This window comes from Carassius auratus, chromosome 40 (assembly GCF_003368295.1).
Source record: "Carassius auratus strain Wakin chromosome 40, ASM336829v1, whole genome shotgun sequence".
NCBI classification, from domain to species: Eukaryota; Metazoa; Chordata; class Actinopteri; order Cypriniformes; family Cyprinidae; genus Carassius; species Carassius auratus.
Window position 1 is genome coordinate 15669984 of NC_039282.1, and position 14654 is coordinate 15684637.

The 14654-nt window shown below is 38.4% G+C and overlaps 1 protein-coding gene and 1 long non-coding RNA gene across 2 annotated transcripts; both read right to left on the reverse strand.

Annotated features, from left to right (window-relative positions):
• Positions 1–502: 502 nt before the first annotated feature.
• Positions 503–7519, reverse strand: LOC113058710 (uncharacterized). The gene is made up of 2 exons (XR_003278021.1): positions 7063–7519; positions 503–1570 (listed from the first exon to the last, which is right to left on the reverse strand). It is a non-coding gene; the product is annotated as an uncharacterized LOC113058710 (long non-coding RNA).
• Positions 505–3900, reverse strand: LOC113058700 (uncharacterized). The gene is made up of 2 exons (XM_026226856.1): positions 2753–3900; positions 505–2300 (listed from the first exon to the last, which is right to left on the reverse strand). The coding sequence occupies exons 1-2, from the start codon at positions 3771–3773 to the stop codon at positions 2206–2208; spliced, it is 1116 nt and encodes a 371-aa protein (XP_026082641.1). The 5' UTR covers positions 3774–3900; the 3' UTR covers positions 505–2205.
• Positions 7520–14654: the final 7135 nt, after the last annotated feature.

Below are 14654 nucleotides of genomic sequence, written 5' to 3' on the forward strand. Positions count from 1 at the left end.
TTCCCCCTTTCTACCAGCAGGTGGCAGTATTTAAATGACTGACTGTATGGTGTCTTTGGTAACTGTTTTAAATCAAGATTACTGATACAGATGTATTTATTGTTGTTCATTGTATTTTGTTTTTATTTGCCTAGTTATCATCATCATCATCATCATTCACCCAGCCCAGAGTTAAACCTGCTTCTGTTTTAACCTGATTATAACACTGCACTGCTATCAGCTTCTTATAGCAGCTCAGACAACAAACTCACATCAGACATGTCCTAATCCTAATGTAGGCCATCTAGCCAAAATAATGATTTACCAGTGTGCTATATACTGTGTGAATCTTTCTTCTCTATACACATTCCAGTTTGTATAACATACAAAACTCTGATTGTGTCTGTAAGAATAAATTGTATATTCTTGCCTTCGAGATCATAAATATTATTTTGGTTCAGGTTGGGTTATCTGAGCAGAGAAGAGCAGGTACCCGGGAACCAAGAATGAGTCACACAAGTGGTGTAGTTCATTCTAAGCTCAACTTTATTGTACAAGGGGTGTTACTTTTATAGGGAAATGAAACAACGTAATGTCTGGCAGATATTTAGCTGATCAAGCATAACACACTGCATTGAGCAACACCATGAATATAGAGTAAGGTTCAAAGGAATACATCATACTGTTATCACACAATGTCCTGTATCACAAGATGTGTTCACGTACTCGAGCAGAATCTCACAATGGCCACTTTAAGACAGTCGAAGACATGTCTTACACAAACGTGAACAATCTTGGGCATATCTTATGTACTTTCATACACAGTAATCAAATGTGATATATATCTTCAGTTAGTATTCATTTCTGTTATACAGTTCAGGCTCTAACTCATAAGTGTGCACATAATCATCTCCAGTAGAGCTATCAGCATCTGTTGGGAAATCCTCAGCTTCAATCACATTCATCTCCAACTGCTCTGGAACCCTAACAAAGGTCTGTACTGGATTGGATACATGCAGCATTGCTTGGTAGGTATTTCCTGTAGTGAGCGCTGTAACAGAACGCATTATAGAAGTACTAATACATTGCATCATACAGGGTGCTATTAGCAGAAGAATCACTATGAATATAACAATAGGCACAACAGTGTGTAGAATCCAAGTTCCTCGTTGAAATCAACGGTGGTATGTCCATCAATAGAATTTAGCCCTTAATGGTAACAGAGTGGTTTAAGGAGTTAGCACTGTTTTGACTCAATGGGCCAACTATCTTCTTGCTTTGGACAACCCCCACCTCACTATAAGAGGTAGTTCCTTCCTCCGCTTAACCAGTGCCTTTTCCTCCCTGTTAAACATAAAGGTGAATCCCCGTTCGAGATTCTATGTGAAATTGGAGCTTGCCTGCTCTCCTGTAGAGTAATTCTTCAGGCGTGAGGCTTGTATCCACTGCGGTTGATAATCTGTCAGCACTCCCGTCCGGGTTACTGCGATCACAGTGGCTGGTCCAAGATATCTTGGTTCTCCCACCTTCGTTGGTTTCAGGCTTTTGATGAGCACACTCTGTCCTGGAACAAAGGGGTGAGTAGGCTTTTCTGAGGGAAGAGGAAGACACAAAGAAACATCAGCACATATGGAGTTAAGTTTCTCAATGAGGGAAGTCACGTAGTCCTCCTGGATCACCTCCAGATCACCTAAGGAAGTAAAGCCTGCGCGACCTTTAACCCATGGGGTCGGGAAAGGTCTACCCATTAGTATTTCAAATGGTGAAAACTTAGTGGTGGAAGATGGAGTCATTCTTAGTTCTGTCAAGACAGCAGGTAGCAAATCTACCCATTTCTTTCCTGTATCAATAGAGGCCTTAGTGAGCCTTCGTTTGACTGTTTGGTTAAGTCTCTCCACATTGGAGGAAGACTGTGGATGGTAAGGTATGTTCAGGTGCCAATCAATCGATAATACTTTAGCAAGTAGCTGTGTTACCTTTGATGCGAATGGTGTTCCATTATCACTCTCAATAGTGTTAGGTATCCCAAATCTAGGAATTATTTCCTTAGTCAAAATCTTTACCACTGTTTTAGCATCTTCCTTTGCACATGGAAATGCTTCTGGCCACTTTGAAAATCGATCCACAATAACCAAAAGATATTTCAAGTTACCTATTGGCGGCATATGTGTGAAATCAATTTGTACATGTTGAAATGGTGCTTCTGGATGCGGTAATGCGTCATGTTTAATAGGTTTGTGCGGATTTACCTGAGCACATGTGAGACACGAGTCTAAAATCAGCTTTGCTGTTTTGTGTACATCTGCAATGCAATACAATTGATTAATAACTTGTACTACTTTTGCACAACTTGTATGTGACAGTCCATGGTAATGTCTAATAAGGACTATTAGTCCTAATTTTGGTAAGGCTATTCTTCCTTTCTCATCTCTTAAGAGCCCATCTTTGTCTGGAGCACAGTTATGTTTACTCCAGTGCTCTAAATCAACTTGTGTAGGTTGACTCTGCAAAATTTTAATGTCAATGTCAGGAACATTAGTCACATGCATAGTCATAGCTATCTGTGTTTTGTCACCCATATTAAATGGTGATTTTATCTGGGCTTTGGCTGCTTCTTTTGCAACTTCATCAGCTCTCCTGTTTCCTACAGCCTGTTCTTCCTCACCTGTTGCGTGACCTTTTACCTTTACTATGGCCACTTCGGCAGGTAGCTGTACTGCTTTGGTTAACTGTCCTATCAGGTTTGAATGTGCTATGGGTTTCCCATCTGCAGTTTTGAAATCTCTTGCTTCCCAAGTTTTGGCAAAGTGGTGTACCACTCCCCATGCATATTTGGAATCAGTATAAATAGTTACTCTTTTTCCTTCCATCAGCTCACATGCTCTTATTAATGCTACTAATTCTGCAGCTTGAGCTGAGTTAAAATCTAAAGCAAATGATTCAATTATTTCCCCAGTCTCAGACACCACAGCATAGCCACAAAGGTAGACCCCATCAGCAGGTTTTGAACATGATCCATCAACATATAGATGTTCCCCCCCATCCAGGGGCGAATCCAAAAGATCGGCCCTGGAAGAACATGAGGAAGTTAGTTCAATTATGCAATCATGCTCTGTGACATTATCTACCATGTCAGCCATTCCTAACACACCCAACAGTGCCGGGTTAATGGACGCTGTAGGTTGGATCGTTAGATTTTTAGTTGCCAGCAGTGTTGCCTCGTAACCTGAGCGTCGTTGTGCTGTCATGTGTTGTGTTTGCATATTGTGTAAAATTGCGCCTACCTGATGTGACTTATACAATATCAAAGGGTGTGACAAAACCATTCTCTCAGCCATCTGTACAACCAGGGCAGCTGCAGCCACAGCACTAAGACATGCTGGCATACCTGTAACAATGTTGTCCAATTTCTTAGAAAGGTACACTAATGGTCTGTATGTGGAACCATGCTGTTGCAGCAGGACACCTATGGCCACCCCCTCAGTTTCACGGACATGCAAATGAAAGTCTTTGTTGTAGTCTGGCAGGCCCAGAGCTGGGGCCTTGGTGATCGCCTGCTTCAACGCAGTAAAGTTCAGTTCTGCCTCCTCAGTCCAGTTCAAGAGCGTGCTTGGTGGAGCTTTGTGATCAATCAGGCTTCTCAGGTGCCTGTCATGCACTGCACAGTCAGGTATCCAGGATCTGCAATAGTTAATCAGTCCCAGGAAGCTTTGGAGCTGTTGTATAGTTCGTGGAGACTTCATCTTCCTGATCAGCTGGACCCTGTCTGTAGAAATAGCTCTCAGACCTGGCATGATGATGTGTCCCAAATAGGTAACTTTGGATTGGACCCATTGGAGCTTGTCTTTGGAGGCCTTGAATCCTGCTTGAGCGAGCACATTGCATACAATGATAGAGGCTTTTTCACAATCGCTTTGTGTTTCACCTGTTATCAAAATATCATCTGCATATTGGAGAACGCAGACTGTAGAGGGTAGATCAGTCATCTTTGCCAATGTCCTCTGTACTGCCGCCGAGAAAACTGCGGGACTGTCCACATAGCCCTGTGCCAAGCGTGTCCAGGAAAATTGTTGACCTTGGAAGGTGAATGCTAGTAGAGGCTGAGTGTCTGGATGTACAGGCACAGAGAAAAAGGCTGCACACAAATCAATGACTGTGAAATATTTGTGCGTACATGGAATATAATTAATCACAGTCGGTACATCAGGCACAATTGGAGCTAATGGTGTTATCAATTGATTTATAGCTCTTAAATCTTGAGTTAAACGCCATGTTTTACCATCTGCTTTAACTATGGGATTAATTGGCGTGTTGTAAGGTGAGTGTATCGGTACGAGGACACCCTGCTGGACAAAATTCTCAATCAATGGCTTTATGCCCAGTTCCTTATCTTTAGACAAAGGATATTGCTTAATATAGACAGGTTTATTAGTTTTCAATTTTGCTTTGTATGGTTCCATGTCTATAAATCCTGTGTCATCTTTATACTGTGACCATAATGCAGGGTCTACCAGAGTTTCAACCGCTGGTGGTATGTCAGACCTGGGCTTACATGTGGCTGGTTCTGCTTTGCTGTCTTCCCAATCCGGCAATGGGTTCACAGAGACCTGTAAGCTAGACAGGAAAGAGAACGTGACCAAATCATCAGTGAATTTAATGTCCATATTTAATTTGTGCATCAAATCTCGTCCTAACAAATTTAATGGAGCTCCTGGAATGATTGTGAATTTGTGAAAGAATGGAATTAATCCAGGAGCCCTTACCTCTAGAGGAGGCGTTACATGACATTGAATGTCAGTTCCTGAAATTCCTACAGAGTTTACTATTTGACTAGAAAGAGGACCCTCATAATGTGCAGCAGTCATTGAAGTTGCGTCAGCTCCAGAATCTAGGAGGAACGTCTGTGGTTGACCGTGTACTAACAATGTAACATATGGCAAATCTTTATTGTTATTAGTAAATGTGAGGGTCGTCATAGATACATTGGAACTGACTTCACTCTGTAGGCATCCCTATTGTGGTCCTTGAGGTTTGTGCCAAGAAGTAGGATAAGGGGAGTTGAATCTTTCTCTGTCTCTCTGCTGAGAGTGATCTATTCTTGGCTTCCACTGAACTGAATCTCCCTGAGGACGATTCTGACTTCTCCCTTTTCTGCAATTTCTTTGGACATGACCTTCCTTTCCACAGAGATAACAAACTATTCTTAATCTTTTTGGAACACTTGATCTGTGTTTCAGTTCTGCTTTTAGGTCATGTTCACCTCTCTGTGGCTTTTGCCCAGTGAACATAGCAGTTTCAGTTTTGACCACAAACCCTCCAGAAATATCTAGTTCCCTAACTCGCTTCCCTAATGCTTCTATGGTCATTTCTAACAAGTTAGTTGTTGTGATTCTAATCAGTTGTGCTTGTTTTCCATGCATATTATTCAGAAATGTGTTGATGAATAACGCCTTTAAGTTATCATCAAGTGGGAGTTTAGATTCCTCCACCCATGCTTTCTTAAATCTCAGATAGAAATCTGAAGCCGTTTCTTTAGACTTCTGCTTTGTGTTTGCAGCAAATGATAAATCTTGTTTATTGCCTAGACGCTTCTCTAGGAATGCTCTCAACTCCTTAAAGAAAGAAGTATGATTTTCCTGTTTTTCCCAGAAAAATACATGTGGTTCTTTTGATGTAGCTAAACCTGATATATGATCATTTTCATACGCCAGCGTTTTGCATTCACTAATCAGCATTTCCTCAGTGACATCTCCTTCCAGTGTCCTTGCCAGAACTGCTCTGTAATCTGCACCTGTAAAATGAGCATACTTCGTGTGTGATTGCAGAATAGTTACAAATTTACTAGGATTCTGTGGAGAAGGCAAACTTTTACAGATTGCTTCCATATCTGTCATTTTTACTGGTTTTACCCCTATCGCATTTCCCGATCTCATCCACACCATTGCACTCTGAGTTTTGGGAGTTTCCTTTGTCTCTACCTTTGTCTCTTTGAAAGTACCTGACTTTTCAGTAACATGACTGTTGTGCGGTGGCGCTGTGGGTATGCGAGGAGTGCAGTAGGGCGGTGGCTTGTCTTGTGGAAAGCTGTTTTGCTGAGCCACAAAGGCAAGTACCTTTTTCTTTTCTGGTCCTTGATCCCAGACCTTTTTCAGATCCTTCCAAACATTATAACTTTTAGTCATATATTTATAATCCCAATTGGGATCGCCCCACCCCTCAAAAATTAGACTTTTAGCTAATTCCATACCCTCATCAGTGAATGAACCCTCTCTCGGATACGGAGTTTCAATTTGTGGTTTCATACTCTCTGACCATCCTGCCATGTCACTTACAAAAGGTTCCGTATAAAACCCTTGATTATTTCTGAACATAAAATCAATTGGTGTCTCTCCTGGTAATGGTCTTGACTTTGAACCCCCCATCTTCCACTTAATAGCAGCGCAAATTATAGTGTTTAGGCAGTGATAAGCAAGCAAATTTGCAATTCAAAATTCTTCTATACTCTTTTGCCCAACCTTAACTGTGATTCCATGTATCGTATTGTGACCTTGGGTGATTTTCTAGGTTTTGACTTACACAAAGCTTTCGCCCTGATCGTCACTAGATCACCTTCTTTTGTTTGGGTGTTTCCTATAGTTTTGGGCTCTCGCCAAACCAAGTTCGGGTCGCCCCTAAAACACCTTTCTTTTGGGTCACAATATTTCAACATGTAATAACAATTGTTAATTGATTTCCACAATATGGATTTTAATTAAATTTCAATCCCCAAATTAAATCAATTTCCGCGATGGTTAAAATACAACAAAAGTTTAGAATTCGCCGTACGCAATACGCAACCGTGATCAAAAGTACAGTGTGGCCAGTACTGCACATCCAATCACTCTACGCTAATAGTCAATTGACTACTGTTGCCAGCCGTAGTGTAACAACAATGGAAAGCTTAATTCCACTAGCAATTAGTGATTACAACTCCTTCCCGTGTCTTTACGGGGAACGCGGGATAATTTTTACATTAATCCCCTACTAGGATCCTACAGAGGGTAAGCGCTATATTTCTTTCAAGAAATATACGAAAACACTTACCCCCTTTTTTATGTAGGTCCGCCTGATTCACCGGTGCGTCTTTTTCTCTTGATCTCCTGATCTCGGGATGTTTCACTCCCTGGTTCTTAGGAGATTCCCCCCTATCCCGGACGAGCCCCCAGCTGTAAGAATAAATTGTATATTCTTGCCTTCGAGATCATAAATATTATTTTGGTTCAGGTTGGGTTATCTGAGCAGAGAAGAGCAGGTACCCGGGAACCAAGAATGAGTCACACAAGTGGTGTAGTTCATTCTAAGCTCAACTTTATTGTACAAGGGGTGTTACTTTTATAGGGAAATGAAACAACGTAATGTCTGGCAGATATTTAGCTGATCAAGCATAACACACTGCATTGAGCAACACCATGAATATAGAGTAAGGTTCAAAGGAATACATCATACTGTTATCACACAATGTCCTGTATCACAAGATGTGTTCACGTACTCGAGCAGAATCTCACAGTGTCATGCCAGTGAAGAGAATCCATAAAAGTCTTAAAATTTTCTATAGCACATACATGCTTTCAAGGGCATTGCATGTACAATCAATGGCTGCAGAACATTTGTTAAGCCCTAAGGAAAGAACATTTTACAAGGTCCTCAAAAGAAAACCCCAAAACATAATTACATTACTAAAAACAGGCTGTCAACGCTGATTACATCAGCAATAACTGCAACAAAACGTTTCCAGTAACTTTTGATACGTCCTGCTTATTGACTTGGACGAATCTTTGCCCGTTCCTCTGTACAGAACAGCTTCAACTCTTGGATGTTGGTGGGTTTCCTCACATGAGCTGCTTGCTTCCTCATCCTTCCACAACATTTCAATCATTTTAAGGTCATAACTTTTGACTCTGCCTTTCCAAAACATTCACTTTATTCTTCTTTAAGGTAGGTGGGTATATTTTGTCACAATATAATATATATAATAGTATAAAGTATAAATTGAGTTTGTATCTCCCTTCTGGTACATAGCAGACATTATCAGGCTAATATAGAAGCAATTATAAAAATGGTAAACATAAATAAACTATGATCAGTGGAGCAGTGCTGAGGATGAACTATAGTTTAAGAGTCTGATAGCTTGGGGGGAAATGTTGCTCTGCAGTTGGTGCGGCAGCAGAAACTTCTATATCTCTTCCCAGAAGGCAGCAGGATGAACAGGCTGTGGCTGGGTGGGTACTGTCCTGTTGCAATGGCATATTGGATTTTAATATTTCTATCAATATAAGTGTGATGTAGCTTCAGTGAAGATGTAATCAGCAAAAAAAAAAAAAATATATATATATATATGGATGTTACTGTCATACAATATAGAAAAATAGGCTTAGAACTACAGAGATATATAGGGGATACATGGGAATGTTTAGAAATATCATTACTATGACTACAATTTTTATTAAAATGTAATTATTGTAGTCAATGGGAATATATAACTATTAACACACTGTAACACTAACAAGTGAAATGAGACAGAGGAAAATTGCTTGAGACAACTGTTGAAATATTTGTTGAAAAATATTCTGAACCTTGCAGATGTGATGGAAAACCCAGTTGTGGCACCGTGCTGCCGCAGCCTCGTTGGATGCCGGGTCTGCGTTGAGCAGTGGGCAACTACCTCGCCGCACTGCCCAAAATGCAGGGACGAGATGTTCCAAGAAAAAAAAATTTTAAATTACAGGGATGGGGGAGATTGTGAATGTTTTGAAAGACACTATTAGTTAGGAGATTGTTTTAGTTAGTTTTTATTTTAGGTTTAGGTTTTAAGTTAAGTCAAATGGTTAAGTTTGGTTATGTTCATCTGTTATGTTATTTTATGCAATTAATAAATTGTTAAATTTTATTTTCTATTACTCTCACTTGCAGAACTCCTTTTGTTGTATTCATTTTATGTTATTTTATGCAAATAATAAATTAATATAAATATTTTAATAAAATAATTTATGTTCACTTTCATGACATACTGCTTGTTGTCTATTATAACACAGTAGAACCACACACCCAACTGGACTGAAGGCCTATATGTGAGACATGTTTTTAAATTTGTGAGTGTTACAGTCAACTAAAACTTCACGCAGTATAATAGCACATGTAAATCAGACAATCAAACATGAGGAGAAAGAGCTCATTTTATTGAGTAGGCTAATGCCTTAAGCAGCTGTGCTAGGAAACGTGATTTGTGAAAGCACAGTTGTAATGAAAATAATGGAAAGTGTTTTAATTACAGAACAAAGCAATATCTCCATGACAGTAGCTCGCACAAAGCAGACACAGTGCGACACCTACTGGTGTCTGTAATCGTTTTGAACTGCCCTTGATTTTAAACTTCGTTGGATTATTAACGTTACATGGAGGACTGAGAACCTTCACATATGTCGTTTTTTATTGTATTATAAACAAACTACTATCACTATTAGTTAACTAGCCAGTTCAATACATTTATATTAACACTTTATAACGTGAGCGAGGTAACAGCGTGTCCTTGGGCTTTTTGAAAATAGATATGATGCGTTAGGATAAAATTATATTTGAGGACCAACACAAGTTTTACGAGGGTGTCAATCGAATGGCAAAGACGAGATAGGGACTGATATTTTGATGGCGGAATCCCAATCTCCCTCATTATTAGTTAGGCCTGCGCATGACGTCACGTGGGAATTCACGTTGAATCGCTGTCCATTACGGTGGAAACCACATTAAATATAAATTTAATTATATAATATAGCGCTAACAGTAACAACTCTGCACACACTATAAGTTCTTAGGTTAACCTATATTACCAACTGTATTGAGCCAAACAATGCGCTCATTAAACGTGACTGGTGATGTCTGGATAGGCACGATATTAAATAGCTGTAATAAACTACTGTTGCTAACATATTTACTCCGGTCCAGGTTTATATAAGGCTATTTATTAATAGATTTTTCTTCTAACGTTACTCTGGTATAACGTTAGCGCTGCATAATATGACCGTTCTAAAAGCTTGGCTTTTATTTTGATAGGCCATATTTACTATTACTTCCGGGTCACGTGGCCAACCTGTCTGTATTTCAATGTAGATCTTCAAACGAAAAAATGGAAAAAGGAATTTCAAAAAACCAAAATCGGACCGTTATTTGATTTTGGTTTTGTCATTTTTCGTTTTTAGATTCAGAACCAAAAACGGGAGAACGGCTCTTTTTTTTACCGTTTCTTTGATTTTGGTTTGAAACGACAAACGAAAAACAGGTGGTTTCTCGTTATTTTGTTTTGTGTTTCAATCGAAAAAACAAACTATCAAAACGTACACGGACCATTGTGTATCAATCAGGGTATCTTCCGTCCATTCCAAATCCGTTTCAAATTAAAAAAACAGAAAACGAGAGACTCAAGAGGATTCAAGTGAGAGAACATGAATTAAATAACGAGAAATGGAAAAATGGCTCGTTTATTCGTTATTCCATCTAGGTTAACAAACGGAAAATGAGTTTTTGACTTGATTTCTCATTTTGTCGTTTGGGTTTTAAAAAACGGTTTATGGCTTCAATATTTCATTCGCACTTGTGGGCGGAGCTGAAACGCTCCTTTCATCTGATTGGTCGAATCGCTCCGCCTTCAACTCTGTCTCCTCAGTCTTTCAGAATAAGAGTCTTACAAGAGCAATGTCTGAAACCAGATGTAGCTGGACACAATTCGTGTTGCTGCGACTTGCAAGTCCGCCCTTTAAATTATTTCTAGGTTATAGTATTGTATGAATATTGTCCCACTGTAAATACAGTGCAAATAGTTCTGTCTCATTGGATAAAAGTGAAGTGGAAATAAAAATCAATAATAGACTGAACAGTTCCATGATAATATGTCTGTAACATTTACCACTCTCGTCTTTTAATTCTAAAGGCACTAGGTAGGTGTGTGTGTGACATTAAAAATTAATTGGGAACATTTATATAGGTCATGTTATGAAATAAATTTGTAATATTAGTTTTATTACATACTAAATTGAATTATATTATTCTTTTAGTATTCTTTGTTGGCCTTGAGAAAGCCGACATATATTTGAACATTATTATCATTTATTATGAGAGTAATTGACAACGACTAAAATTTTAATGTTTCACCAAATTCAGCTCAGATCTTCAGGCTCGTCTGACTCGTTGCTGTAACTGGTCAGACTTTGTCCTTCTCAAAAAATCCTAGTGACTTTCATTATCTGAGCAATGAAAGTCTTACACTTAATGTCCACTAGATTACATTTACGTAAGTTTAAATGACAAATAAATACATTAATTTCATGTGTACTACCATGAATATGCCATATGTGTACAAGAATAAACTTCACACTTCAAGCTGTACTTTAAAACTTCCCATTCTGGCTTTTTCAACCTACCTCCAAATTCATTTTAAGATATTTTTTATTCACACTGGTTTATGCATTTAATGTTTGTCCATCTGGAAGTTTTATTTTTCATGAGCTGTACATTTTAAGATGTACTCAGTGTTGATAAATCACATGCACTGAGTGTAAAGTGCTAATGTCAGGACTCTCAGTCCTCCTCTTGGATGGCCAGTGTCCTGCAGAGTTTAGCTACCCCAAATAAACACACCTAAGCTAAGCAAGAGGATCAGTAGCAATGTCCAAGCAAGTGTGTTGGAATTGAACTCTGCAGAACATGGTTCTCCCGGTTCAGGACTGGGTTTTAAATCTATAAACGCATTTGTACAGTTGGGTGTCTGCATGCAGAGGTGTACTTCAGTAAGTACAATGTAAACTGTATCTATAAAGACAAAATCTTCAGATAAGCATTTAGGCCACTGCCTTGAGGTCTCCATCCATTGGTCAAAACAGACCTCGCACCCCACCACACTCCTGCTAGCTGTCAACATTAATTGCGGCTGGTGCCAAATAAAAATTATTATGTATCCTTTGTGCATTGTTCAAATTCACTACCCTTTCGTTATGTTCGGGATGAAAACATTCACTCAATTAAACTGCTATAAGCATTAGATAAAATAAATTTCCCCTAATTTATTGTTGGTGGATGTTTTTTTTCACTGACTTCCATTATAATTACATTTTTGATTGCAAAGCCATGAAACATAATCATGCATTCTTGATTGTTTGTGGTTTTCCCTGTTGGGAAGAGGTAAAACTTGTTCTTTTTTACAGTTGATCACTAGGTGGGACCATCAACCCTTTAGATAGGCCTGTGCAAAAAAAAGCTTAGTTATGTGGAGTATAACAGCAAATTATATTGTGTGTATGTGTGTAGGAGAGAGAGAGAGAGAGAGAGACTTTTGCGCACTTACCTTGATGTATTTGAGAAAATCTAAATGTACACCTCAGCTCTCAGAACTACATGGAGTAAACAAAAGTGTATTTATGCACCTGCTGCCTTTTAAAGGTGGTGATAAGTATAGACTAAACAAAAACAGTACATGGATTTAAACACTTGCATGCCATCCTTCTGGTCATTTGATGGTGAGAAGAGCAGCAAGCAATACGAGAAAGGGCTTGACTTGAACCAGAGTTTTAGAAATTATTATGCAGCTTGACCCCTCCCAGCGAGTTGCTGCTTATTTGAAGTTGGTATTGCATTTTGGTCCATAATCAATTATGTTCAAAGTAGTTTTTTTATAAGATTTAAAGGTTTTAAACTGGCTTCACCATCAAAAAAAGACAAGTATTTCACACATAGGCCCTCCGTTCTTTTCACCATCAAAAGTCAGCAGGTGCATAAACACACTTCTTTTTTTTATTGTTTAGTCCATGTAGTTCTGAGAGCATGAGGTGCATATTTGGATTTTTTCAGATACATCAAGGTAAATAAACAAAGGTCTCTCCCACACACTCTCTCTCTCTCTCTCTCTCAAACACACACACACACACACACACACACTATAATTTGCTGTTAAACTCCATATAACTCTATATACAGGCCAGAAACTAAGCCTTTTTTTGCACAGGCCTAAAGGGTTAATGGTCCCACCTAGTGATCAACTGTAAAAATAACAAATGTTACCTCTTCCCAACAGGGAAAACCACCAACAATCAAGAGTGCATGATTATATGGTGTCATGGCTTTGCAATCAAAAAATGTCGTTATAATGGAAGTCAATGGGACAAAAACAGCCACCAACAATAAATGAGGGAGAAAAATTAAAATCTAATGCTGCACAAAACTAACAATACATCAAATTTAATCTACAGTTACTAATCTTTGACATGCCCAAGACTGTCATAAAAGGTACAAAAAAATATCCAGTCCACAATTACTTTTTATATTGAAAATATGTCATTTTGTGTGTGTTTTTTCTTCCCAAATCAGTGACATAATTTATGAACTTGGTAATTAAAGAGTTAAAATCTTGGATTTTCTTTTTAAATATTTGGTAGTTTTGATCAGGACTGAGGGTGATTAATAGATTTATGCAAAAAAAAAAAAATCTTTATCTGAGACATTTTTACAGCATTTTAATTTAGTGGGTGTTTTCATCCCAAACATAACAAAAGGGTAGTGAATTTACCCACAGTATACTGTTGAGTTTTTGAAAAATTTCAAGCATTTTCCCAAAATAAGTGTCAAAATAATATTTGTCACCAATCATTCCATTAGCTGCAACACAGAGAAAGTTGTGGCCAAAATAAGACTCAACTTTACCCCCTAGTGGACGAAAACGTCCCCAACAACGCATGGGGTATTATGTAACAGCAAGTCATTTGTGCAAGTACATTTGACTTGCAGTTTTTCCAAAACTTAATCATTTTTATTTGGTACCAGCTGCAGTAGTTAATGTTGTTTTATATTATACAGCTATCATTGAGCTAAGGTATACCCCCCTACCACCCCATCTATCATTTAAGAACCTGTGTTACACATGAAATTAATGTATTTATCTGTCATTTAAACTTACATAAACAGAAATCCTGTCTCCCCCTCTAGTGGACCTTAAGTGTAAGACCTTCATCGCTCAGATAATGAAAGTCACTAGGATTTTTTGAGAAGGAAAAAGTCAGACCAGTTACAGCAACGAGTCAAACGAGTCTGAAGATCTGAGCTGAATTTGGTGAAACAATAAAATTTTAGTCGTTGTCAAGGCCAACAAAGAAGACTAAAAGAGAAACATCATTCAATTTTGTCTGTAATAAAACTAATAATTCTAATTTATTTAATAAATGTAACTATATTAATTTCCACAATTAATTATTAATGTCACACACACCTACCTAGTGCCATTAGACTTAAAAGATGAGAGTGGTAAATGTTACAGACATATTATCATGGAAATGTTCAGTCTATTATTGATTTTTATTTCCACTTCACTTTTATCCCAGGAGACAGAACTATTTGCACTGTATTTACAGTGGGACAATATTCATACAATACTATAACCTAGAAATAATTTAAAGGGGTGACTTGCAAGTCGCAACAACGCGAATTATGTGTCTACATCTGGTTTCAGATATTGCGCTTGTATGACTCTTATTCTGAAAGACTAAGGAGCCCGAGTTGAAGGCGGAGCGATCCGACCAATCAGATGAAAGGAGCGTTTTAGCTCCGCCCACAAGTGCGAATGAAATATTGAAGCCATAAGCCGTTTTTTAAACCCAAAA